Genomic DNA, 27,791 nt, shown 5'->3' on the forward strand with positions numbered 1-27,791 from the left:
TCTTGTAAAATAATCTGTTCCAAAAGTTGAAAGTGCACCTTGAGATTTCACAGTAGACAAAAAAGTAACGTTCAATGATCATCGAAGTAAAGTTTGATAAAAAGTGTATTTTCAGTGCGCACGATTTCTTGTCAGCCGCCGGTGGTGCTCGAATATGACCAACGATTGACGGTAATCTTCCACTGCACTTTCCTTCATGCCCAGTCGCCCCCGCGCATCAGCTCTTCTCTTCAGGGAGAGGTAATCGCTAGGGTTGATATCGAAAGCTGAAAGAAAAGTAAAAGTGGTGTTGAAAGATAAAGTAGCTACACGACGCTCAAAAAGTTGGTCTGCTTCGTGAAACGTAATTCCCCTTATTTGCTTCCCTCTGTCGCAAAGCTACAACATTGAATCGATGCTGCAGCCAGAGGGGGCTGAAACTCCCAACCCACTTTGTGACGTCACCAAGATCAGACAAATAATAGGCTAGAATTTCGAATGGCTCAGACAGGTGGAATTTATGGCATTCTCTGACAGTGTTCCCTCAAGAAAACTGTAGCCGTCGCTGGGCTAAATAATTTTTTTGTGTGCATTGTGATTTTAAGGCTGCGTTTGCGGAGTTGCAAATGATTTTTTTTTTAATTTATAGCATTGCAGGAGCAGGTAGCCTACACAAGAATAAAATGTCACTGCGCACGTTGGAGGTAACTCTGGTCAGCAGCAATTTAGGGGTAGGCCTACTTGGTCATGTTCCCTCTAAAACAGCATGCGATTGCAATATTTCAAAGGCTAATAGGCCTACTCAATTATTTAACAATAAGCTACATTACAATATGAAAATTGTCGAAATGTGGTGGGGACAAACCCACTATCAAACTTGTGAAGAAGCATTCTCCCCGGCTATTAGCACAGTGAGCAGTTGCGATTCGCTAACCGTAACAGTGTAGCTTCCACACTAGCCATTGCTCGCGGTACCAGTGAGTGTCAATTCTGCTACAATCGGCTGCCGAGAACCCACTATCAAACTGTAAGCTTTATTATGTCCCCTTTTGTTTCTAGATTCGCTGCAGGCTCTGGTTACCCTACTCCATTAAATCAAGAAATGTAACAACTGCAATGCAAAACAGGTTCCTGGCTGAGACCAGATAAGATAAACTTTTAGAGAAAATACAAGCTCTGGATGATTGTATCCCAAAATTCAACCTGAATGTGTGCGCAGATTAAAAACTTTCGCCGGATAGAATGAATGAAAATCAAGCTTAGCAACCGAAGAAACGGTAAAACCAATCTGCACTCAGTTGTACGTTTGAACACAAGGACACTCCCTATTCAGCGGCACTTTGTGAATAGTTCTAGGCTATGTGAATTGTCCAAGATAAAGCTTTTAGAGAGGTTTTCTTTTCTCTCAGTTCAAGAATACTGGAAACTTCGATATAGCCAGCAGAGTAAGTTATTTTGCTATGAAAATTTCTGTTCTCAGGAGTAGGCCTAACATATATATGACGTAGTGCGTAACTAATCACCTGCAGTGTAATCCTGGTCGGCATCCTTGTACTCTTGCAGCATGAAATGAAGATTGGCTTTGTTGTAGTATATGTGAGCATTGTATGGATCTAAGTTTAGAGCGTACTTGAAATCCGACATTGCGCCCTAAAAAGCATAACGTTGTAAGATGATTGGCTTACTACGGATGGTTCCAACACAGAACTTTAGTTCAGCCTTTATGATTATAATCCGAAAGTGGGCTCGCCGGCCTTTGTTCTGTGACTCTTTTAGCTAAACCACAAGTAAGATAGTTTGAGCATGTGCTGAGGACGGAGGAAGGCATTAGCTTTGAAGGAGGGTGGCAGCAAAGACCAAAACCGAATTTGGATGACGAAACACATTTATTACCTCCACGTCCTTCATAAACACTTTGGTGATCGCTCTGTTTAGCAAGGCAGCGCTGTCACTGGAATTCTTCCTGATGACAACGTTTAAGCATTCCAGAGCGTCAGTGAACCTTCTGTCTCTCATATACAAGACAGCAGCGTTGAAGTGAGGTGGGGTGTACGTTGAATCGAGCTTGCGTGCTTTCTACACCAAAAAATAACAGAATTTAACGTTTATTATACGCTTTTTCAGGATAAATTGCACACAAATTTTCGTTCTCAGTCATCATACAGTAAAATTTGTTTAATTCGTCATCGTTTAATTTTTCAGTTTGCCTGAGTTGTCACTTTTTTGTAATCCCCTTGAGCTGACGAATTAGGCGTATTCTACTGCATCTTCCTGTCACATTTGAAAAAAAGGCAATTACACATTTTGTTATTCTTCGCGTCAGCTATTCAATATCAAACTGTAAAGATTTCTTGAGATTAATAAGTTGTGGGATATTGTTACTGACACAATCACCGCATAAAGTCCATTTGATTTTGATGTATAACAAAAGTAGGCTACAGTACAGACATATTTAATTGTTGATTTCATATATTCGCGTCTGTGAATACACGAATGAGATATCGTCATATTGCCGGACAATTTTATATAATAAAACTCCCTCACATTGTAATACGTCATGGCTGCGTAGAGATCGTGCTGACATTGGTGGATCACGCCACAAGCTGTGAGGAGCCGAGCGCTAGGCGGGCCACATTCCATCGCCGTCGCTATGTCTTTCTCTGCAGCCTTCAAATCACCAGCGTGTAGACAGGTTACCGCTCTTCCCTCTAATGCTGATTGGCAGGTCGGATCCAGTGAAATTGCTGTAGCGAACTGAACCCAAGCTTGCTGCAGACGTCCGCAGATCTGTAAATTGAATGGCTTGAAAACAAACTAGAAATCAACTTTCAAAGCATGCTAACATTAGCGGCCCATTAAAGAAATTTGTTTCAAAGCAAATATTATAAAATGGGAATTAATTATGGAAATCTTGCACTTGTTGCAAGTGAATTGATCTTGAGGTGTAAGTTGAGAAAAATTTACTTGATTTTGCCTTCTCTTCGTTCACAAAGCCACATAGTTTATCTACTGAGCAACCGGGAAAAGGTTTGAACCTTATTAACATACATACACATAAATATAACTTAAAACTACTATTTTAAAATTCGTTCAGTTTGCTATCAATAAAATATACTTTCACATATCTCGAAAATAACCCATTTCTTTTTACCTGTAAGTTGTACCCTAAATGTACCCTGGCGTCAACATAACTGGGATCTAGCCTCAATGCACGTTCGTATTCACATTTGGCTTCCTCGTACTGGCCGGCATCGCCGTATGCGTCACCTCTGCCCACGTAGGCAGTCAAGAAGGACGAGTCCACACTGAGGCATCTGGTGTAGGCGGAATGGGCCCCGACCAGATCATGCAATCTGTTGGAATAGACAAGTCATTTAAAGCATATTTGTGGATCAATAATTTAGATTATCATAGGCCTCGGCTCGTTTTTAGTCATTGAAAAAGACACATTGGTGGCTAACCCAGCTTGTAAAAATCCGTCCTTTTTACATCGATTCAACTCCGGGATTAAACGTCTGCAGACATTGAAGCCTATGCGTTTAAAATAACTATCCAGTTGGTCTAACTTGTCTCATCACGGAAACATGTTGATTGTAAGTTACAATCAACCAAGATTTAAGATGCTAAGAAATATTACAATTATATTTTTTAAAGTCAAAATAAACTGAAGCTTCCCTCTCTGTTTTTAAAAGCAGCCAACTTGTAGTAGCATAAAAAATTTCAGTTTAATTTGCGGGCATGGAGAAAACATGCAAAATGGACGTAGTATGGAATCATATCAACATGAAATATGAGCTGGACACGATGCAGCCAAGCCATTAAAATTAACAAATAGTTGCTATTTTGGCATCGCGTACTTGTGATAGCATACAGCCAAGGTGTGAAGAATACTGGTATCGTTAGGCGTCAGCGCTGCAGCTTGCTCCAAGTCCAAGGCAGCATTCTGTGCGTCTTGTAGGTCGCTGTTAAGATAGAGCAGGGCTCGGTTGACGAACACGCGAGTTCTGAGAGACTGTGCTGCTTCGTTGTTCTCGTCAGCAGACAGAACAAGGACGATGCTGTAATCCTGAAACAAAAAATATATATTTTCTGTGACCAGTAGTTGTCATAAGTACCGGTACAATATTGCGTAATAATTGACAAAAAATTTCAATAAAGTTAAACTTGGCATTATCGTAAATGGATAAACATTCGGCCCCAGAGGCTAAAGTGAGGAAATTTAAAATTCAAAGAATCTTTGCATTTACATGTTCAAGGCAATTGAAGCTCCAGTAATATGCCGCTTTTTTGTAATCCATTCCATGTCATCATTTCCATAAGTAAAAGTAAGCTAGCTTATACTCAAACTCAACAGCCATCGCGCGTGACCGTTTATTAATCCATTCCAATTGTAAGCCTATGACAAATCTTCAGAGACAAGCCACTAACCTTCAAAGCTTTATGATGTTGGTTTGACTTGTGCAAGCAGACAGCTCTGTTGTAGTAAGCTAATGCGCACTTGCTGTCCAGCTCAATTGCTTGCGTAAGGTCGGTGATGGCATGGGGGAAAGCACTGATGCAATATTTCAACGAGCCTCGACACAACAGAGCGCGCAGACTGCGAGGCCGGAGCCGCAAAGCTTCGTTACAATTCAAAATCGCCTGAGGAAGCAATAAAATCTTGGCTAACACAAGGATACTCAACCAAGGATTCTTAATCTAAATAGGTTTTTAACCAACTCTAATTCACCTGTTGAGTGTAAATTTCATCTATGAAGGAGGTAGATTTACTGAAGAAGACAAAATAGACTAAATGATCAATGCCCCGAATTTAACTTTAAAACATGAGGAAATAATATTATTTGACAGTAAAGGGGAAAACTACAGTCAAATAAAAAGAGTATGTGCTGGGAAAAAACAAAGTCATTGCTACACGAATCGTAAGACTAAGACTACAAGGAGATGAAATAGGATCGTTTGAGAAATCAGTCAGTCTCTTTCTCTCTCTCTCCATTTTGCTTCAAATAAGCCTGGTTTTCATCCCGAAACATCAAAGTCAGCCCAGAAACACCCAGACCGACAATAACAAAACGGAATGTTGCGTAATCCCCGCAACTGCTCTATGACGCCACAATCAAAAGAATTACTTTTAACGATGGCTCTCATTGATTTAAAGTTAAACATTCTATTGTCTGAGATTCTGTTTATTGTTGTTACCTTGCTGTAGCGGTGCTTGGTGCCGTAGAAAGCCGCTCTGCTTAGATAAGCTTCAAATAAGTCAGGCTGAAGGGCAAGTGCTTTGTTTAAGTCTTGAACGCCCTTGGCTTGATCAAGTTTCAGCCGACACAACCCACGTTGATAGTAGGCTTCGGCGTAATGCGAATTCATCTACAAGTTATAATAAGTTAGTGCTAAACAGTTAGATTTTTCATTTACTGCATAATGTTTCCAAAAGAAAATGCTAGAAATTTAACCAAAAGTTGTTTTATAAACTGACGAAAAGGACAGGGAAAAAACGTCCCCCTGGCAAGAAAAACTCAGCAATTTCTGTTTTCTTTACACTTACACTTTACACATAGAAACCTAGTGTGGAGGCCTCATTTACTTGACTTACTTTCAAGGCACTGTTGTACGCGGTGAGAGCATCTTTGTGGTTGCCCATCTCTGTATGGCATTGACCGAGCAGGAAGTACATTTCTGATGCCTCTGGCGTGGCATGCTTGTCAGCCTTCGTTGAGTCCCCGTACATGAAGAAGGCTGACAGCTCCACAGCGTGACGTAGATTTACAATGGCCTCCTAATGAAAAGCACTAAATCATCACACAAGTATAATTTAGTTTTAAACTATACATTAGCACTAACGCAACGCAATAGCATAGCACGAAACAAGGTTTTACCGGACGCCACAAGCTTAGGCTTCGTCACCTTTGACACGGAATCAATGTACTCAGTTTGGTGGGCAAAAACAGTGGTTGATGGCAAGGTTTGCTGTCTGTTCCCGCGCACCATACTGGCAGGAGAAGGGTGCCACTATTTTGCTGTTGGTGCGTGGCTAAGCGGGAAGAAGTCCGATGCTCCCATGTGAGATGAAAGCGGAGGCTTGGACAAGGACATACAGATGCGACGGAAAAAGTTCAGCGTTGAAACCAAAGTCAGTGAAGTTGAAGTACTAACCTGAAATCTCTTTCCTTTCATCAGAGTCTTCGAGAGCAACACGTACATATGAGGCACAGGTTTGCTCCGGCAGGCAGAGTTGATGCTCTCTACTGCCTCAGTGTGGTGGCCCAAAAACGATTGGACGACCGCTTGCTGTGTGGGAGAGCTAGACACGAAACTCTGAAGCCGCAAAAAAGTTCATTTTAAGAATCTTGGTAGTTAAAAGTTAAAGCACTGCCCCTCAAGAATAAAATGTCATGCTGATACAATGCTATAACTCATAAAAATATTTCTGCAACAAAGAAGTAAACTGCGCAATACAAATGGTTGTCTACATAGTAGGCCTACACATTAAGACATTGTCAAAATATTAGGAATATCTGAACTGAAGACAAAAATAATTAGAAAATAAAATAGTCACTCAATTAGAAAATACTTGTTGAACCATAAGCATACGAAGCTGAGCAACGTGATCAAGTTTAACATCTTCAAGTTTATTACATTTACATAAACATAAAACTACGCAACAAATTAAGTATCGAACGTTTTCGACATCACAAGATGTCCTCTTCAGGAATAATATACATACAAATTAACTACATATGAAAAAAATTTAAAATTAGTTTTTTCGCACCTTGCCTTTCTACCATATCATGTGATCTGTTTAACACCTTTTGATGCAGTTGCCTTTGATTCTCGTGGAGCCTATATCGTTGAGTTTGAGCTAGTCAGAAGTACTGTGCAGTTTTTGTCTTTTTCTGTTTATAGATTTAGTTAACCATTGTATTTTTTTCAGATGTAGTTAATTTGTATGTATATTATTCCTGAAGAGGACATCTTGTGATGTCGAAAACGTTCGATACTTAATTTGTTGCGTAGTTTTATGTTTATGTAAATGTAATAAACTTGAAGATGTTAAACTTGATCACGTTGCTCGGCTTCGTATGCCTATGGTTCAACAAGACAAACTCTCTACCGAAGCTCTATCTAGAAAATACTTCTAAAAGTTATAGCTGATTTTTTTTTCGGACTTTACCTTTTCCAGGGTTGCCATGTGCTTGACACAGAAAGCAGCTTGCTTCAACTGCCGTAGTTGAAGCAAAAGTTTCCCTCTCCGTAAATATAAATGACCTTCCATGGGCCGAAGATGGATTGCCCGCGTGATGTCGCATAGTGCAGCTTTGTATTTATGGATACGCGCCAGAGCATCGGCCCGACAAACATACGTCCTTCAATGATGAAACAACGTAATTGAACATTCACTCACCAGCCTCTACTAATAGTAACCTACAAGAACTTGCTACCGTTTGTCGTAGCATGATAGGCTACGTTCAAAAAGCTTTAACCTATTGCCCGTTAAAGCAACCATTTAATCTCACAGAAAGACCGCAACACTCCGATGTATCACAAAAGAAAGGTATCATACTCATTCTGGTGTCATTAACTTTTTGTATTTAATTCGATCCAATTACAAAAAATCTGAGATAAGAAATACATTTTCTGCTGTTTCTATTTAAGAAGGTAGATAATTATGTAGGCTTATATAAAGCACACAAAAAGTTGAAATAAACTCAAACATTAGAAACCTACCTTATATAGGTCGGATCACACTTGACGGCCATTGTGAAGCGTTTCACTGCTTCCCAGTAATTGTCAGTCACCTGATGACAGACAAACATAAATCAGTGTCAAACAAAAATATCCGAAACATTTGCAAAGCAATAAATTGCTTGAAGCAAGTTTACCACAAAGCCGATTTGATTTTGTCGAAATATAAAACTGACAGAGACAGTTTGGTTTGTAGTTTATTTCTATAGTATGTAATTGTTGAGGGCAGTGAGCCCAATATCTACCAACTAACCAGTAAATGGATCAGCCCAATATTGACGTGAGCACATGCAATGGAACCATCAATCCTCAATGTCTGTTCAAAGTCAGCCATTGCTTCCGAGTATCTCTTCATTTCACTGTATAAAATGCCACGATGGAGCACAGCCTAAAGACGAGCGTGCAATCAGTTACATTTTCTGGCAATCGAAACTGATAGTCACTGCCACAGAAGAAAGTGGAGATAGGCTAACATAATTGTATTCAACACTCTTTGGTCTACTTTGAGCAAGAAATTGTTTAGAAATACTTCTTTTTTGTATAACTATTTATTATTCATTTAGGTAAAGGGCCCATATTCAGTTACTTAGCTTTGGGGAATGAGAAGGTAAGGCTCTTATCACACTAAGCCTTCGGCGCTTATCAGAGTAGGGTGGCGAGTTCCTTTCTCTCGGCCGCCTTTCCTTCAGTAACTATGCCCATTGCCCACCTATTTATTACATCTTGGGTAGAGGTGAGCGGTGAGCCCACTCAATTTATTACGCCCTGGGACTGGGTAGAGGTGAGCGGTGTTTATCAACAACCAGTTTAAGCCGGGAGTTGAACCAGGTTTGCATTATTGGAAAGCCAGCACCTTTTCCGCTGCGCCATCCCACCGCCATTATTCCTCAAAATAAAATAATATTACTAAAAAAAAATAATATTTTTTTAACATTCTTCTCTCGTGTTGTCGCTATGTAGGCTACCAGGGCACCCATCGGTTAACCACTGCCTAGTGTCATCGTCAAGGGAGACTAGGCATTCCATGCCATGAGGTGGTCTGTACAGCGGGCAATCCTTGATTATGTGAAATTTTTAACATTGGCTAGGCTGTGCTCAAACTTCCCTATCACGCTTTGGCAGTGTGATCTATAAAATGTTGGATCTATAAATAATAATTAATTTAAAATAAAGAGCAAGAAACCCGCAGAAAAAAACACATACGTTTGTGCATTGTTAAGCTGACAATGCTAGGTGCATACACCGTGTTAAAAAAATGATAAAATGTGATTCTTACTAGAACGTTTTTCTCTGAGTCATCCAGCAACAGACTTGTGCTTAAATCCTGCAGTGCTTTCTCAGGCGAAGCGATACGCAGCAACGCTCCACGGTGGTAGAAGGCAATGGCATTAAGTGGGTCGAAATGGACGGCAGCCGATAAGTCTTTCAAAGCCTTTTCGTGCTGCTCCAGTGCCGCATATGCCCTCCCCCGGTAGGTTCTGGGTTAAATAAAGTTTACTGCTTTGTGTATGTGTGGAAAAATGTAATATGATTTTTACTGAATATTAAGATCCGGCGAATTGTAATAATGTTGCATTTATGAACAGCTTATAACATCATTGTCGGACGCGAAGCGAGCATCGCTGGTAACGGTTCTTAAGTTGTTGTTGTTGTCGTCAAAGAGAAGGCCAAGCAGTTGGTGAGGATGTGTTTCACTTTCATTGTCTGCATCTCAAATTCACACATTAGGTCAGAACCATCTTCCATTTGGCTGCCAGGGGCAAACCATAAAAGAATTCAATCTTTCAACCACAAACAGTACATAACTGTAGACGTGATGTAAAACTGGTGTTACCTTACCTGGCATTAGAGTTGAATGGTTCCAGTCGAATCAGATGCGAAAAATCGCTGACAGCAGAATGCCACGATTGCTTGGTAAAATGGAACAAAGCTCGGCGCAACAGCGCGTCGGTTCGGGCAGGATTCAACCTAACCACATTCCCATAATCCTCCATGGCCAGAAGCATGTCGCCTGCAGGGAAAATGCGAAAAGATTGAGCACAATAACAATTTGTGCGTGTATCTCATCCGAAAACTTGAAGTGACCAGCCTTAGAAACCACATCACTTGAAACGCAGCAAGCAAGAATTAAGAGATACATCTATCCACCAAAGGGAGAAAATGTGCAAATCTTCTAGAAATAAGACCCTAGACTTTTTAGTCTAAAAGTGAACAGTGTAGGCTAAATCAAGCGGAAAGAAGGAAGCAGCAATTATTTTGCCTTCAACCACACCCAGCAATGAACCCACGTTAGAGCTGGTTATAATAACACGACAATATTTAATTTGCTCGTAAGTTGTCTTCGAGCAATCGATTTTCAATATTCTATACATTCGAAATATCACGACAAAAGTATTATATGGTGTGATAAAGTAACAATAAAAACCACCTGTCTTTTCAAATATACATGCACGTTGGAAATACGGTTCAGGCTCGGTTGGCTTGAGCTTAATAGCCTGACTGTAGTTGACCAAAGCCATGGTGTAGTCTCCTAAGGAAGCATAGATATCACCACGAGATCTGGAAATGACGGAAGAGATTGGTCACCTGATATCCTCAAGTGCATTAGAATAAATGTGAATTTAAAATAAGACAATTTAAAATATAACTTTGGGAAAGAGTATCTTTTTACTTTACAGAAGCAAGGCAAGCAACACGGTCGGGTTAAGAGTGGTAATAATTTCATCAACCCGATTGTCATCCTTTGCCTTGCTTACCTTTGGTACAGAGTATGTAAAACGTAACAAACAAACATGAAATGTCAAAAAATTTGGTAAGAATGCCACCTCCACTTCGGAACAAGCAAAAAGTTTAAATCTCTCACGGCCAAACATCACCTGTAGCCATCCACACTCGTGCCGCTGATTTTCAAAAAAGTGTTCAAGTCATCCAGAGCTTCGTGCTTTTGGTTTTTAAGCAAGCGGATGAGATGACGCTGCCAGTAGGCGGGTGCAAGTTTAGGTTCAAGCTGGATTGCTTCGTCGAGGTCAATGGCAGCTTTTCTGCAAAACAAAAACAACATTGCCGTGTCAAATGCAGATATAGCTTTAAATTTACTGCTCTCAATATCAAGCACCGCAAGCTCTTATGAAATGCAGCTAACTTTTGACACAGGCGTACTGGACACACTGTAAAGTTGCACAAAACAATAAAAGCAAACTCTATGCCGCGAAGGGAAATTCAAGTCTTATTCTCTTTTTAAAAGCTTATATTTCTTTCGTTTCGAAAATTTTGAAAAAGATATTTCGAAATTACAAAGTCAGTTCAGTTTAGTTTGTTTTTATTTCTGACCATTACAAGTCAAACGGTGTAATTAAGTTTTTACTTTATTTCTCCTAATTTTCTGAACAGTGCTCCACGTCTTTCGAGGTGGCATGCTCTCCTCGACGTTGCATGCTCCCCCAGTACTTCCAGTTCATGGCTGAGACTCAAGATGGCCGCTCGAATGGACGAAGTGTTGGCATCATCAACTGAGATGTATACGATTACAATCAATAAACATTGTTATAAAAGTTGTCAATCGTGAACTCAAATAACTTGATGTTGATGTCAAATAAATGTCAGAAAATTAGGAAAAACAACCACGATTGGTGGCCTGGCTAACTAATAACAGTTGAACTTTCAGATAATATCGGTCCCATAAATTGTGAAGGTACTTCCCGTAAACGAAATCTTTCCTTTTCACATTGAATCAACTTGGACTGTGAATGGACGTTATTCTTATTTTAAACCATATCAATGCAACACAATTGAGAAGATTGCACGCACACATGCCCAGTCGTCACCATGAATGCAGTTTAACAGATCAAAGAGAGAACAAAAAAGAGTTATAGCTGAAGTGGTATTGTCAATAAATTCCATTCATCAATGTTGTGTCACTGAAACAGTAGTAGGCAATGTTCGACATGCGGTTCTTCCAAAGCTTGGAAGGCAAAGTTAGTCTATTGTCACATTGAACTCGTACCAAGTGAATCCATAAGCCCAGGAGCGATCGTGTCCGGAATTGATAATCGTCTAGATTCGGATTTCGACTTTGGCTCTCCTTGTATCTCTGTTTCATCTAACAAGTGATCATCTTCCAAATCGTCGGTAAAAATGCTGTCTTCTTCAGGAGGAAATATCTATAACATTATTTAAATGCTGCTGCATAATTCTAATTATCGAATATTAATCTACAAATATAATAATATCATCTGTCAGTTCGGTAGAAATAGAATTGATCAAAACTGAAGACTTTCATGATTCTTCAGTCAACATGTAGATGATGTAGCGTGCACTACGTGCCTACGAGAACTATTTTATGTTCAAAACTTAAGGGTGTCTGAGTAAGAACAATGCAATGACAGTCATCTTTGGCTACGTTGAGGCTAATGTTCCCAAATAGAAGTTTAGCTTACAGCAAACTTATTTCGTTTAGACTTAAAGTTTTTTCTTTGCATAAATATGTATTTCATCGATACATGGAGGCTTTAAATATGCTGAAAACTTAAACTCTTGGAAACGGTCAAATTATGCGGTCTTATGCTCTTGGAAACGGTCAAATACTCATTATATTGTCGTAAAGTCGTATGGTCGTAAACTCATCATACCCCTACTGCATTGTCACCAGGTAAAAATGGATTTGGAAACGTTGACATAGGTCCAAGAGCACGATCGTCCATATATGGATGAAAAAGAATTGTGACAAAAATGGCTATTTTTCAAATGAAAACGATCATAAGAAAATACTGGACTATGACAAAACCCCAACTGGGAAATCAGTCCATGTTTATATTGCTATGTAAAACAAGAACTAATTTACTGTCAGGGACAATATACCTCGTCAAACCAGACATTCCAGATGTCTCGGACCCACTCTCTCATGTCCTCAATCTTCTGATCGTACGTTTGATGACGCGCGATAAACCACTGAAACTCGCTCATGCGTGGAACACTGAAAAAAAGGGCAGAATAAGCGCGGAGCTTTATCAACAGAGAGGCCTGTCACACTTTATCAGATATTAAAGCTGTAAATAAAATCATAAATAAAATCTTAGAAGCGTAGAAACGGATGCTTAACAGATTTAGCTGTCTGTGAATTCTAAATAATTCAATACCTTGTTGTGCGCGTTAGCTTCCCGTGCGGTATCTTTGACTTAACTGGAAGACCGGTGGCAGATGGCTGGGTGACGACAGCAGGTAAAAACGATGAAAACGATAGAGATCGGACCAATGGACGAGGTGTGTATGTGGCAAGGCTCTTCTGGACACTTATAATGAGCCGCCTCTTTTTTTTGGATTTCTACAAATTTATGGAACAACATAAAAATTAGCCCAATTTTAATTTGAATATTAATGCACAATAAAATGATGTAATACTATAAAAGAAACAGTCAGTGCCAAGTGTATCACTAAGTAGAGAAAATTATAATAAGTGATGTCACTATTATCAAGATAACCTTAACGGTATGTTTCACCCTTAAAGGAATTTAATTACTGTAGACTGTAGAGTCTTCTTGGTTTGCGTTTAACAAAATATAAATTTAATGAACAATGTTAACTTAAATATACAACAGCCTTTCCAAGATTCCATTTCAGGATTAGACTGTGAAGGTTGTTTTGTAATTTGAGAATAGCCTAATGATTATTGATTTCATTTCTTCAGATGTTAATATGGGCAATAAATATTATAAACACTGCAAGAAGAAGGCTCACTGCTAAGTAGAACCAAACAGAGCGAATTTAAGGAAATAAAATCATCAAATAAAACGCTTTCATTTGCTTGAACAATGAATACAATTAAAACATGACACCCAACCACTTAATTAAATGAAAGCTTACATGCTTTTCCAGATGGAAAGTTAGTCGTTTTTTACATTGATTCAGTGTCTGCAGACGTTGAATCAATGTAAAACATAACTGATTTTCTGTTTGAGTTGTCATTAACCTGATTGAACAAACTAAATCTTACCAGACGCTTCTTCCCATACATGACGTACTGTCGACCAGCAGCCTTTGCATCAGTGGCCAGAGTGACCTTTTGGCTCATACGATCCTTCAGAGAGTTTTTGGAAAAACCTTCAGCAGCTGTGAATGTTGAGCTCCGTTGGTCTTTGTTTACAGTCTGAAGGTGTTTACTTTCAGTTAGCCTAGTTCGAAATATATATTCCAGAAATCTAATGAGAACGAAAAGCATCAAAGAGCAGATGCATTAAGTGCATCAAAGAGCATTCAGTGCATCAAAGGCTTTCTTGGCCCATGGACATAATGTATGGTCTAAGGAGCAGACAAAACTTTTCTCACAAAGATAACGTGTCGTTATACTCGCTGCTAATGAAAAGGCCTATAACAACAAAACAACCAAACAAAGGCGTTCAATGCCTCATGAGTAAGCTACAACACATAAAACGTATACCATGTCTTAGCAATAACTCAAGCACATGACCACATATCCCATGGTTTTAATAGGATATAATTAAATTATAAAAAAAACTATATAGACCTAGAATAATAGAGTACAAACAAAATACAAGTTACATGAATAAACGTCAATATCAGGATATTATCTTAGACAGCAAACCAGTCGTTTTTTCCATTGACTCAAGTCTACACTCCACAGACGTCGAATTAATGTAAAAAAGCCGCTGAATAGCCGTCTGGGTATAATGTTGTTGGTTACGAAATCCAACTTACCTCAGCAGATGAATCTTCAAAGGTAGTGTTAGAATTGAACAGAACCTCTTCCGCGTCGCTCAATGTAGAAACCCGTTGTTGTTCTCTCTTTAACTGTTGTTGGAAAGCGGATTCCCTTTGCGACTTCACATCAGACATGGCTGTGGTGTAGTCAGTTTTTACCTTCAAATAAATGTGAGTTTACGTTGTAGTAATGTCGTAAAGATGGAAGTTTCCGTGTCTTTGATTGCGACAGTTTCTTTAAGTAACAGATAAATAATATTGTTTTAAATCTAGAACTAGTGGTTCATTTGTAGAAAGTCAAACTTACAAAATTAAAAGAGTGTTTGTCGCCGCTTGTGGTATCTATCTTCGGCATGGATGACGAGCGTTCAAGAGGTGGCGGTAGAGCGTCACTTTCAGGCAGGTTGATTTTTGAAAGGTCCTAAAACGTATCGATTAGAATTAGATGACAACATACGACATGTAATTTTCTGAAATGGAAGAATGCGCAAGTTGGATACTACCAAGACAGCAAATCAGTTATTTTTTACGTTGATTCAACGTCTGTAGACGTTGAGTTAATGTAAAAAGCGACTGATTTGTTGTTTGGGTATGGAAAAAGTTTGTAATTTCTGAGATGATAAAAACCAACCAATCAACCAACATGCCACAAAGATTAAATACTCAATCGCTGAGCATCGGGATGCAATGAATTGAAACGTTGCTGACTCATTATGAATTCAGAACATAATTACGAAAGCTTTATGCGTTTTCCACCATCATCACTATAGCATACCTCCATTGAGTGGTGCTTCTTTTCAAGAGTTATCGTACTGTACTTGTGTACTCTTTTTTCCTCAATCACAATGTCGGATAAATTGTCGTCTGCTGCCCAACTCTAAATAATAAAATAAACTGACTTGATGATAAAAGCTGTGTTTTTAATTTAGATAGATTTTTTTCGCACATCAATGCCGACGATAGGAAGGAACCAAACAACGATATTGAAAATTACAAGAAAACAACATTAAGAAGAGACCTTGAGATGAAAAAAAGAGAAAAAACTAAGCGCACCTCTTCTTCGTTGGTTATGTCTTCTGTCAATTGACATCCGTGATATCTAGGAAAGACTAACGCTTTAACAGCTGACGTCGACAGAGCCATCTTAGGAGGGACGGCTGTCCACAATAGTCTCCAAGCAGCCCAATCAATTGTCTCCGACCTTTCAAAAACAAAAACCAAGCTGCAAAATCATTTCTGTAATCCAAAGATGGCATAAAAACGTTTGCTTACTTTACCTGAAACTAACGTAGATGAGAGACAGACACAACAGTAATTTTTAAAATGAAAAATAAAATACGTAATTTATTTGAAATTGTAAGACTAAAACTAAAAAGAAACAACCTTTTCCAAGACTTTAAATAGTCTGCAATCAAAGGTGTTATGTATAGTGTTTACAAATATCTGGTAGTATATGCCCTTATCACATCGAGCAAGTTTTAAGTGATGGCGTATAATTCACGACAAGGTGTTGCAAGACTAAATATGTAATTAATTACGCTTTCGATGGGAAACAAATATTCTTCCGCGCGATGACGATCATCTTACCTCGATCCAGCAACAGTGTAATCTTGTTTTTCAAACCTCCCTTCCACTAGTCTTCTCCAGCCATCAATATCAAGAGGATCCAACTTACTAGAATCAATTAAATCCGAGGAAGGCTTATCATTCTTCTTATTCTTTATAGTTGATGGTTTTATTTCATTCCTTGATGGAAAATAAATCATGATCATCACATGGTTTAAAAATGGTTGCAGCAGCCTATTTCATCAAAATACATGACTTTTTATATATAATCCTACTGGCATGAGTTACTAGCTATGCAATGGGAATCTTGGAAACTTTTTATACAAGAGGTAGCCAATGCTTGGAATCAAATACGACAATGAAAGAGAATATGTAATACCGAAGCGAAGAGTTGCAGTCGTTTAAACGAAGTAAAATTTCCGACATCTAAAACAAGAGCCTTCTTGAAAAAGAAGCAATTGTCTTTGAAATATCGAAGGACTGCTACGTTTTACAAAAATGTTTCATTGTGTGGCGTAACGCCTCATCATTCCAATGACTTGGTGTTTCAGGTTCTGAGCGAGCGAAGTCAACCTTTTAAGCGCTTGCAAAGGTTCAAAATTGAAAAACGATACCAATTTTTTATATCTGTATTAAACTTCAGGTGGTGATGCTGGTGTATATCTTTGCACTTAATGTGGTGGCATGTCAATGACTGAAGCAGTAATGAACTTTTATAATGAATATTTTCTGGTTTTGTTATACTTTAAACATGTAAATTGTAAAAGTTTTTTTTTTATTGTTTCATGCAGTCTTTTACATCTCTACAAAAACGCAACGCTTACACTTGCTTCTTTGGATGAATGTCTTCGAGAGCAGCATCCCCACGAGAGGAAAGATCAACATCAGAAGATGCATGTAAGACTTTAGAAAGAACAAATTCTTTTGGTGTGATGGTGAGCTCTTTAATGGAAGGGAGCAGACACAATCGGTGCATCTTCCCACTAGAGGTGTAGGAGAAAGGTAGGTCTCCAGGAGTGCGGAATTCATTTTGATCTAAACAATACGAGCCTGCACGTTACCAAACCTCATCCATAGATCTAAACAATAGGAACTTGCACGTTACCAAACCTCATCCATAGATCTAAACAATACGAACTTGCACCTTACCAAACCTCATCCATAGATCTAAACAATACGAACTTGCACCTTACCAAACCTCATCCATAGATCTAAACAATACGAACTTGCACCTTACCAAACCTCATCCATAGATCTAAACAATACGAACTTGCACCTTACCAAACCTCATCCATAGATCTAAACAATACGAACTTGCACCTTACCAAACCTCATCCATAGATCTAAACAATACGAACTTGCACCTTACCAAACCTCATCCATAGATCCAAATTATCAAAGCAATTTAGAGCAAAACAGACGGACATTGCTAACAAGAAGCTAGATCAATTTCCCACCTCTTTCCTGCATCAGAACTGCAGGCTTTTCAATAAGTGGAGGATGACCACCTTGGACACTTAAAATGTCGTCATTCTTCACATCCAAGGACATGTTCACATCCCGTACAGCTTGATCGTAATCCCATGATTCCTCTGCGGGATTGATAAATAAAAGCTTTAGTGTTTAAAAGGAACGATCTGCTTGGTGTCAACGCGAAGCCGATTACTGACTAGGCCTATAGAACAGCAGCATTGCGTTCGCTAACCATACTAGTGATTAAGACAACAAAGATAAGAATTTAATTGACTGGCAAAAGCAACGGTCGAAAACTCTGTGGCATGAATTAGTGGTGCGATACTGATGAGTAGGGGTGAAACACGTGTCTATCGCTGCCAATTTTTGCTACACTCGACTACCAAGAAACAGAAGCTTTAGTGTCATTGCTTTTAACCTACTGAATGTCAATGATTAGCCCAATGTAACCTTACCATTCCTTTGTGGCCAACTAACAATAGCTTTAGTGTCATAACTTCTGACCCACATTCAATGAAAAAACATGCTTGATCAATGATAACAGTAACGTTCAGAAAGTTGTTACATGTTCTATCAAAAACATGAAAGATTTCTTAGAGTTTATGTTAATAAAACATTGCCTTAATTATGTTAAAAAGATGTCTTTCTAATTGGGTACCTTCTTCATGCATCATCATAAACGGGGAAGACGTTTCACTGAGTTGTGAACTCTGTCCTCGTAAAGCATGTGAAGACTTCCTCGCAAGGATAGCAGATACATCCGGGACACCTGAGGGGAGAATAAAGTTAAAAAATCAGGTATATTAAGCAAGCAACAAAATCTAACTATCAGAAATCTACAAAGAACATCAAAATGAACATCAACGCGATGACAACTCCGCCCAATAGCTCAGTTAGTTAAGCGCACGACTTTGGGCAAGAAGAAACATCAAGATTAAGAGGCTCTGGTTTAGCTCTCACGGTGTGTGCTTGAGCAACGCATGCAAAGGACAGCTCTATTTAGCAGCATTTAGTGGATGGAATCATGGACAACAACACTTCGAATATCGAAAACTTTACTCTGCCAGCCTCGGTGACCGGCCTGGGTCAGAGGTTGAAAGCCTCTACAAGTATGCAAAACTGCCAGGAAACACCATACCAGAGGCTTTCTCAGTCCAAAGATCAAAGATTTAAAACAACAACAAGTTTCTGGTGCACTTTCCATTTGTTACACGTTCGAAGAAAATGAAGGGGGTGTACTAGCAAACCTCTATAGGGTTGGCTCATGATACAAGAGAAGGATCCACAGAGGATACAAACTGATATGCATAAATCAACAAGTGAATAAAAAAAATATCAGTAAGTTCTCAAGTGCATGTAGGTACAATAGTACATGTACATGAGAGGTTACTGATAGTTTTTTTATTCTCTTGTTACACGTTCTTTAATCCTTTGATATTTGTCTGGAAATTCAAAGCTTGCCGATTCATTGTTATATCATAGTCCAGTGACAATTGCTATCGCATATAATAGGCTACCTGCTGGTGCAGAAAGCTGAGTGGCAATTGTCGATACTGTGTCTGACACGCTTCCTTCCACTGTCTGGAAGTCTAAATCTGGTTGGTCTTCTTCGGTATTCCTTTCTATGTTTTCATCCTCATCCCTCCCTGCTTTTTCTTTAGCAATGGCATTTTCATCACCATAAAGTAATGGCCATGGACTTGAGGCCCTTGATGCGAGACTTTCGTCTTTTTCTTCCTGCATTAGTAAGGAGATAAATATGACAACATATTTTCGACAACATATGACAAATTTCGATATTTCAAGTTGTATCGTGTGGTTGTAATTACAACATACATAAAGTTTGAAACACAAAAGGTCATCACAACATAAATTTCATAAAACAACATTACAAAACACGTAGCGATTGATCATAGCTGAGAAAATACGCTATCCTTTACAACATTAATATGACCTTTGAAATACAGTTTTCATTCGGTTTCATGTAGCTTATCTTTGATTATTTAATAACAAGTTTAATCTGTAATTTTAAGTTATTTAGAGACTACAAACTACGTAACACAAAGCATGAAAATCCAATGGAAGTGTTCTCACTAACAAATTTCACTTACAAAGGTAACAATTTCATTCACGATGAACATATCTTTTCCACAGAAGTAACAATAACGTCATCGCCACTAAAATACCAGCCGGATACTCACATCATTTGCCCACTCTTTTGCATGCATCATCACTTGCTTAAGAATATCATCAATTTTTTGATCAGAAGCAGATTTTTCAGAACCATAGTTTGCACTAGTTCGCCGTGATGAGCGAAGAGTTTGGATCATGTCATCAATAGATCTGAAATAACGTTTTTGCGTAAATCAGCAATTGCTGATCAAGTTTCTTTAATTTTTACATACATAGTCTCAGCTTAACAGTGACATTAATTAGAATACTCAGAAAAATTGCTCTACTGGAGTGTCATGGAGTTTTCACAACAATAACAGAGTTCATTTTTTGGCCCGTTCATACGCATTGCATATGATATATCCTGACTTGGAACTTCGGCAGTTGATATAAAACACAACAACAACAAACAAAAAAACAACAATATTGTTGATAGGTGTTGCAACCACACTAAATCAAATTCAACCATACCATTCTACTCATAAAATTATTATGGTCACAAGTACATTATTAACATTTATTTTAATATGCGTATTTATTTTATTGTATTTTGTTTATGTGTATTTTAATATTAATTAACATTTTATCGTTTCTACTTTTCTAGTTCTGTTATCTTAACAACCCTACTACATTATAAAAACTAATATTTTCACTTTGATGGTCAGACATGAAACAAACCAAATTGAAGTGTTGAGAACTGATATGAGCATTGTAAAAAAAACACTGACAAACCTGACAGGAGAACATGTTGGTTCAGTTATTTCAATAGAAATATTTGATTTAGCTGGATCCACAGGACTAACTGTTTCTGGGGGTGAAGCTAGAACCATTGAGTGATCTTAAACATAACAAATGTAGGTGAAGAAACGATATGGTCAAAATCTCACACAGTAAATATCTGTCAAATGATACAAATGTACATTCTTAGTTTGGTAAAGATAATTCAATACAACAACAACACATTTTCCAAAAAAAGTTGTTTATTCCATACCAAACACAAATATTAAAGATTTGTTGATATATCAGGAAATACATGAACATAATTATGACTAAGTACTATATTTTCATTAAACATTTACTTAATTATACAATACATTGCATGTGATACTTTCGTAAAATGCATCAGTGAATGTATTATACGGTATACAATTATACATTGACATAACTGTGATTGAAGTATTTTTGTTGATTATTTTCTTAAGCATGTTTTCTATTTCACAAAGTAAATTGCTAATGACCTGTTTTAGTATGGTAAGCAACAATCATGCCACTAAAAGCGAAACTCAATCTATTGCATATTTTCTATTGCTTACATAAAATTGCTATTCATTTGAAAATACGTTAGGCTACATATTTATAGCAAAATATTTGATATATTTTGCTCTTTTGTGCTTGGTTTGAGCACTTTTTTGTAGTGTCGAAACTGCTGATAGTATCAGTATTCATTGCTTTCTATCGCCTATGTGGATCAGCATAAAAAGGTAAAATTTAAGTTGTTTGTCCAACAATCCTATGCATATTGAGTCATCCTTGATTTATACATGCGTACAAATTATAATTTTTTATTGATGATTTACAATAAGGTTACTCAACTAATCTTAACAAAGGTCCAGTTTGACAAGTTGTATATTTTTCGCGGTCCGGTGAATAAGTTATTTCACACGCAACCACAAAAGTTAAGCTATCTGTAACAATCCACTTTTTTAGGTAAAATGTAACTCGAAATTGGATTTCTGAGAAAGTGTTGGGGAGTCTGGGAGTCGAAGCCTTCCAGCAACTAAGATAATCACAATAAAATTTGCTTCCTCCCAGTAGAAATCTGTTTAAAAAAGCCCTGAAACATGGCAATGAGGTTATTCTTCCAAAAACTCAAGGTCCACCATCAACACCCAGAAGGTCCGCATTCGGACCGTGGTCCGCCAGTTGAGTAGCCCTGATTTACAACATGTAATGTAACAATTAAATTAATTAAAGTTCACTACCAATACTGTACTTGAACAAAAATTATATTCACCACTTCTTGCACTTTTGTTGCTTTGTCGTGTACCAGGTTTAGTGCTGGTTGGACTTGCAGAAAGAGAATCAGTTTTCATATGCTTCAACTTCTTTTTAGACTTAATTATTGTTCGTGGCATAAGCGGGGGTTTTGCTCGAATAGCAAATTGAGGTTTTGCTGTGGTACCTTCGGAATTAATTATTGCAGGCATCTTTGTATTTTCAAATGACTGTGAATGTTGTAATGTAACGTGAGCATCTTGACAACTTTTGCCATATCTGTCAATCTCTTGCGTTGGCTGTATTTTCTCAGACACAGAGCTTCCTATGATCATAACATTCAAATCGTCGATTTCCATGCTATTGCGAGGTGGGCAAATACCAACACTGGTAACCTTAGACTGCACCAATAGTCCTTTGGTGGTACTTGATGATTTTTGTGAGTATGGTAATTTGTTGCTTTGAGGCATAATTGGAACTGTATTACTTTTCTCCAAGGGATTGTATATTTGCCACTGCTGAAGCCCAAGATGTACCGGACTGCGAGAAGACATAGTTATTGAATAAAAAATGTTTAATCTATAACAACATACTAAAATTTATTACAGCAGCCATTAAATAATATCCACCTCCGTAGTCTATATCAATATAAAAAAACATTAAAATTCTGGAGCTGGTATTGTTCCCGACAATTTTCACCAAATCAAACGTCATATAAAAACCGTTCAAGTCTACTGAATATTACGTCATGGAAATTCCTAAAGCATGTGCCAAAATTGCACCAGCGTTCATAAGAATTGTGTCAAACCTGTTTGGGCCTGTTTAAACAGGAAATATTACATCAGCTTTAAACACCTGTTGGAATGACTTCATAATTGTCTTTCATTTATTGCGTCACAGTTACTTTCTACGTGAATTTGAGATATTGATATCTATTCTGGTCATTCGTAAAATGATTGTTTGAAAGTTGGCCGCACATTTAACTGTTGGCTTAGTGCTTGCTAGCTGGACAAAAGTTCCGTCTTTTATCCAAGTAATCTGTTGTGTAGTGACAGTTTAAGTGGTGTAGGCGTTGCACCCCCTCGTTTTCGGTAGCCTCGGGCTAATTTTACAGGAATACACTGTTTGAAAAGAAGTTCAAGTGTGTGTTTCTTCGGTCATTATATACAGACGAACGGATTAGGGAACTTTATGTTAAAATTTTCCCAAGAAGAGATTATGGTTTACCGCTGTGACCAGGTATACAAGTCCCCACTCTGGTCAAAAATACCATGAAGTGATAGATTAAAATCGAACAAAAATATAGGGTGAAACTTTACCTTTGCTTTACTGTTTATACACTTCACCCCATATGTCTTGGTCAATTTCAATCTTTGACGTATATTAACGTCATAACTTTTATGACTAGGGCAAAGACTTATACATCAGCCCCAAAGTTTTTATTGTTATCTTTAAAAACAACATTTTAACTACAGAAATCTAAACCTTTGACTCAGCATGTTTATTTTATTTACATATACCGGTACCAAAAAAAGTACGGTAAAAAACCAAATACTGTTGGTATGGTACCTACACTGTGCTACTCATCAAGAAAAAAATAACTCAACTACATCTAAAGAAAAATGACAGTGAAAAATTAGATACAAATTTTATAATACTACAACTGCAAGCCGATGTCTCTGAACTAAACACTAGGGTGGCTCTTATTTGGCAAAAAATGAAAAAAATTTGAATTTTGTGTGGGACACCCTTTGAAAAGGTGAGGTTGTCAGAAAAAATAACTCCTGCAAAAAAATTTTTGACTTTGAAATTGATTTAGAGGTGGCCCTCCCCCCCTAAAGTTTTGCGCCCTCCTCCCAAATACCAAATCTGCATATCTCAAAAACTGTTTGAGCTAAAGATACGGTTTTTGTGTCAAAAGATGCAGAAAGCATGATTTCCTATCTGCTTTCTGAACAGTGATTGCGTCTATCTTGATTAGAAAAGCAGTTATTTAGAAAAAACCTGTTTTCGGTATTCTAGCACAAAACAGTGCTAAACAAGTATTGTGGCCCAAGCTATTCAATAAACAAAGTTCATAAACTAACCTGTAAAACTGGTAAAGTAATAAACAAAATAAGTATTCCTAAACTTTTATGCATTCATGAATAGCTAAAATGCCCGTTTTTTGTCATATTCCTTGAAGAAACTCCTGAGTGTGGAATCTGCTTTCAAGCTTCAGGTGCTATGCATTGCACTTGTTGGAAGGCGAAGGCGATTTATGCAAAAGCTTGGTCTGCATTTATGGTATCTGTCTGAAGAAATGGTTGAACTAGCCTTGTTTGACTCTCGATTGTCTGTGGAAAGTAACAAGGTAATGGTGGCAACCATGTTAAATGAAACAGCAGAACGTCCACCAAGGAGACGAAGCATCAAAGTAGATGCGTTTCTTAGCAATAAGGGTCTAGAACAGTATTGCACCTCTAATTCAAAATGGCTTCAGCTGTTGGGTGAAGATGAAGCAATAATTAGACTTTCAAAGGATCCTGCTCATTGGACTGAAGATGGTGCATTTATTCAAGCTTTACACATGGCGAAGGGACTTTCAGTAGTCAATGACAGAGCAGAGAGAGGAGTTGCTCTCAGTCTAATCCCGGATTTTAACAAACTCTCAACTGAAGATGAGTACCAACTTCAGTTTCTTTTGCAAGTTGTTACTGAACACAGGAAACTGTTGAATCCAAATTCCAACAAGAACAATATTGTCGATTCTTCTTTGTTTAAACCTTCTTTGTTACTCCAGGGGTCAAGGGGCTCTATCTTTTACCACCCTTGGGCAGTGCCGATGTGGTTTAGATGCTTGAGCAGGTGTCGAGTAGCAATTGCATTGATTCGTCATCCAGTTCAAGCAGACCACGCACACCATTTGGCGCAGTTACAGATGGTGTGGTCTGTGGTTTGTTCCTCTATGCCACACTCACAGATTGCGGATGGAGCCATCCCCAATTTGTGCATGTTTGAGCGGAATAGTCTGACTCCAGTAGCCCAGCACGCAGGCGGTTGTGCCACACCCAGGCCTTCCTTGGCAAATTATGCATTCTGGTTGGATGGGGGCTGGTGTCGGAGATAAAACTTTAGAGCCTTGAGGAGTTCTTCTTCCTCTCTGAGCTCTATTTGTTGTCCTCCCAGGTAGCCACGCTGATGGATTGGTTTTCAGCGGTTTTCATCAGGAGTTGTGCGTCACATACAAATGGGTGTCTCGATTTCAGTTGGCGAGGATGCTCGATTGCTCGCTCACAGACTTGTAGAGACTTGAGTGGAGCAAGTGGTTGGGGTTCGTAATGCCGAGAAAGAGACAGGATGGCTTCTTCGCGACAAAACTCAGCTGGTTGGTTGCCTGCAAGGACAGGGAAATCGTCCGATTGTGTACAATGTGCAGGTCGCAGACATCCTGTCACGATACGCAAGGCAATATGTAAAATATTGTCGATAATATCGCTTCTTGCAGTACTGACCAGAATTACATTTTGAAATGAATATCGTTACCAGTGTTCCCTCTAAGGTGCAAAAATTAAGAAAAAAAAACGAAATTTTGTAGACGGTTTCGTGGTCACAAAAAAGGTTGTAAAATCAAGATTTGGTCAAATGCGTTTTTTCTAAATAACTGCTTTTCTACTCAAGATAGATGCATTCAATGTTCAGAAAGCAGATAGAAAACCATGTTTTCTGCATCTTTTAACACAAAAACCGTATCTCTAGCTCAAGTGGTTTTCGAGATACGCAGATTTGGTATTTCGAGAGAGGGCACAGAACTTTAGGGGGGGAGGGCCACCTCTAAATCAACTTCAAATTTAAAAAAAATTTGCAAGAGTTATTTTTTCTGACAACCTCACCATTTGAAAGGGTGTCCCATGCAAAATTCAAAAACTCAATTTTAAGAGCCACCCTACTAAACAGTATAACTCAATATTAACAAAAAAATAATGTTATGAAACAACACAACAGATCACATGAGGTGTGACAGTTAAGCAAACATTCTGAGAAACTTTTGGATAATATGATTTAAAATTTATTTTAAGAATCCCTTGATACAGATATGGTAGGCTACAGTCTGTGCTATGCTAGCCCATGTCCTTTTTAATATGCTTTTACTGATCAATTAGTTTCTCATATTGTTCTTAATCCTACTGGAGTTTTATGGGTTCCAATTTTTTTCCACTTTTCAGTTTTTAAAGTGATATAATTGAAGTAGGCTATACGTCACTGAACTAGGCAAAGAGTGTCATAATTTAGGTTTTGACTAAGTTACGGTAATGAGTAGAATAACTACCTTGGGAAATAAGCAGATTGATCTCAGTCAAGGAAGCAGAAACACTGATCTTTTTTCTAAAATAGTAGGATTTTTAAAGTTTCCAATGCTCCATTGCTACCTAAGTCAGTTCATTGAGAAGGCAATCTTTTTGGAATAGGCCTATTCATCTAAAAAATATGAACTATTTAAAACATCTTTATGTTTCAGTATCCACTCTTATCTAAACGCACAAACTAGCTTGCAGTACTTTCTAGTTTCAATAAGCACAGGATAGATGTGGTCTCCTCTGCAACTTATGATCATACCTCACTGCAAACAAACGTACGGTAACATGAAGAAACTGAACTGACCTAAATATTCAGACAGAAATTGGTTATATTGCCATAGTTACAGCCTGGGTGATTCCAAATATTTTTATTGAATTTATTGAGACAAGTGTTCTATAGCAAAATAAAGGACAACGTTTTGACAACAACGGAAACGTTATTTATCGACAAACCAGAAATAACGATATGGAATGCAAAAATTCTGTCAAAGACCCACTCCACTTAGAAACTAACGGCGCAATGCATAACAGATACGGTACCTCAACATTTTACGTCTGGCTTGAAAATAAAGTTGTTTGTATCAATTCAATTCAATTCAATTTATTTTTCATTGCTGGCGCGAACATGAAGAAAACGGCAAAGTAAACTCACGAATTTAGCACCAACAAAAGGGAAACATGGAAAAACCAAAAGGTTTAAAATATGCAAAAACAGTGTTGGGATGTCACTATCGAGGCGAAAGACACTTAAAGGCAAGCCAAAATAAGGGGAGCAATTGACTCGAAGACTATATGTCACTTCGCTGCTTCCTGTCGTCTGTTGTATCGCATCTGTGATCGCAGTGTACTGTATGTTATCGCAATGGGCGCAAATAAAAGCATGATTATTATTATTATTATTATTATCTTTAATTTGCACAGCCACAAAACAAGACATTTAGGCTAATCGAGTCGCTCAGGCCAGGTATACTTTTGAGTTTGACACCTGTCTGTTTTCTTGTGGTCGTTTGCCTAATTGTTGTTGTTTTTTGTTTGGAAGAATCAAGGGGAAAGAATAAAGCTTAAAAATGTGTCGGCAGCAGTGGCCGAGTGGTTAACGCGTTGGGCTCGCAGTCGAAAGCCTGCATGTTCGACTCCAGCCACCCGCACTTGCTGTTGTTTCTCTGGGCAAGAAACTTTACGATAATTGCCTCTACCCAGTGATCGATTTCGAGTAATGGGTAGTACCAAATTTAAGTCATAAGTAGAGTACAGGCCCGTAACTAGCTTGGAGCAGCAGGGGGGGCAAAAAGTATTCTAGAGGGGGCCCAACTTTTACTTTCCGTATCATGTACGAAAACGACGTTTGTACACAATGTGGGTATATTTACGCAAGAACATTAATCGTAGGCCTAATACAACATTTACATTAGACTAGTTTATCATAGAACCAGTCAGTGGCGTAGCCAAGAATTTTGAAAGGGGGTGGGGGTTGACGGCCGACGGGCAAAGACCGACGGCGTCTTCGCCAAAGGCGACACCCAGCAGCGGGGGGTCTGGGGGGCCTCCCCCAGAAAATTTTGAAAAATTATTTTGAATTTGGTGCATTCTGAAAGCATTTTCAACAAACATGTGGGTATAAATATTCCTGTAAAATGGTGCTGTCCGGTGGCATAGCAAAAGGATAAGATCATGTTTTCTAGGGCATTTTTCGGTAATAAAGCTAAGTCTCTATGTTTTCTTGTTGCTAATTCCTGGCTGAGATATTTGAATGTTTGGTATTGGCAAAACTCGCTCTTTTAATGCAGTTTCGTTTAAAATTAGGCAAACTTT

At 38.3% G+C, this 27,791-nt stretch overlaps 1 protein-coding gene across 2 annotated transcripts; it reads right to left on the reverse strand.

Moving 5' to 3' along the window:
- Positions 1-111: 111 nt before the first annotated feature.
- LOC145780489 (uncharacterized) lies at positions 112-26,022 on the reverse strand. 2 transcript variants are annotated; one of them, XM_082592103.1, is made up of 35 exons: positions 25,952-26,022; positions 21,662-22,182; positions 20,380-20,485; positions 19,677-19,818; positions 18,993-19,212; positions 18,134-18,244; positions 17,460-17,594; positions 16,827-17,037; positions 16,024-16,182; positions 15,490-15,637; positions 15,212-15,313; positions 14,744-14,857; positions 14,434-14,595; positions 13,712-13,864; positions 12,858-13,042; positions 12,580-12,694; positions 11,726-11,882; positions 11,087-11,231; positions 10,599-10,763; positions 10,151-10,281; positions 9,562-9,733; positions 8,999-9,200; positions 7,976-8,110; positions 7,705-7,775; positions 7,151-7,343; positions 6,133-6,294; positions 5,573-5,755; positions 5,176-5,346; positions 4,408-4,620; positions 3,837-4,045; positions 3,131-3,332; positions 2,524-2,766; positions 1,873-2,055; positions 1,503-1,629; positions 112-266 (listed from the first exon to the last, which is right to left on the reverse strand). In XM_082592103.1, the coding sequence occupies exons 2-35, from the start codon at positions 22,110-22,112 to the stop codon at positions 112-114; spliced, it is 5,733 nt and encodes a 1,910-aa protein (XP_082448229.1). In that variant the 5' UTR covers positions 22,113-22,182; positions 25,952-26,022. The 2 variants fall into 2 exon arrangements, with proteins under 2 accessions (XP_082448229.1, XP_082448227.1); XM_082592101.1 differs by lacking the exon at positions 25,952-26,022 and having other exon boundaries at positions 21,662-22,276.
- Positions 26,023-27,791: the final 1,769 nt, after the last annotated feature.

The sequence above is a fragment of the Aplidium turbinatum genome, chromosome 12 (genome assembly GCF_918807975.1).
Source record: "Aplidium turbinatum chromosome 12, kaAplTurb1.1, whole genome shotgun sequence".
Taxonomy (NCBI): domain Eukaryota; kingdom Metazoa; phylum Chordata; class Ascidiacea; order Aplousobranchia; family Polyclinidae; genus Aplidium; species Aplidium turbinatum.

Coding starts and splice junctions, on each gene's coding strand:
- LOC145780489 (XM_082592101.1), bottom strand. CDS start 22,196: ATGTCTTCTCGCAGTCCGGTACATCTTGGGCTTCAGCAGTGGCAAATA. Junction 17,595..18,133: donor TATGATGATGCATGAAGAAG/GTACCCAATTAG, acceptor TCAATCCCGCAG/AGGAATCATGGGATTACGAT. Junction 13,043..13,711: donor TGTATGGGAAGAAGCGTCTG/GTAAGATTTAGT, acceptor ATAAATTTGTAG/AAATCCAAAAAAAAGAGGCG.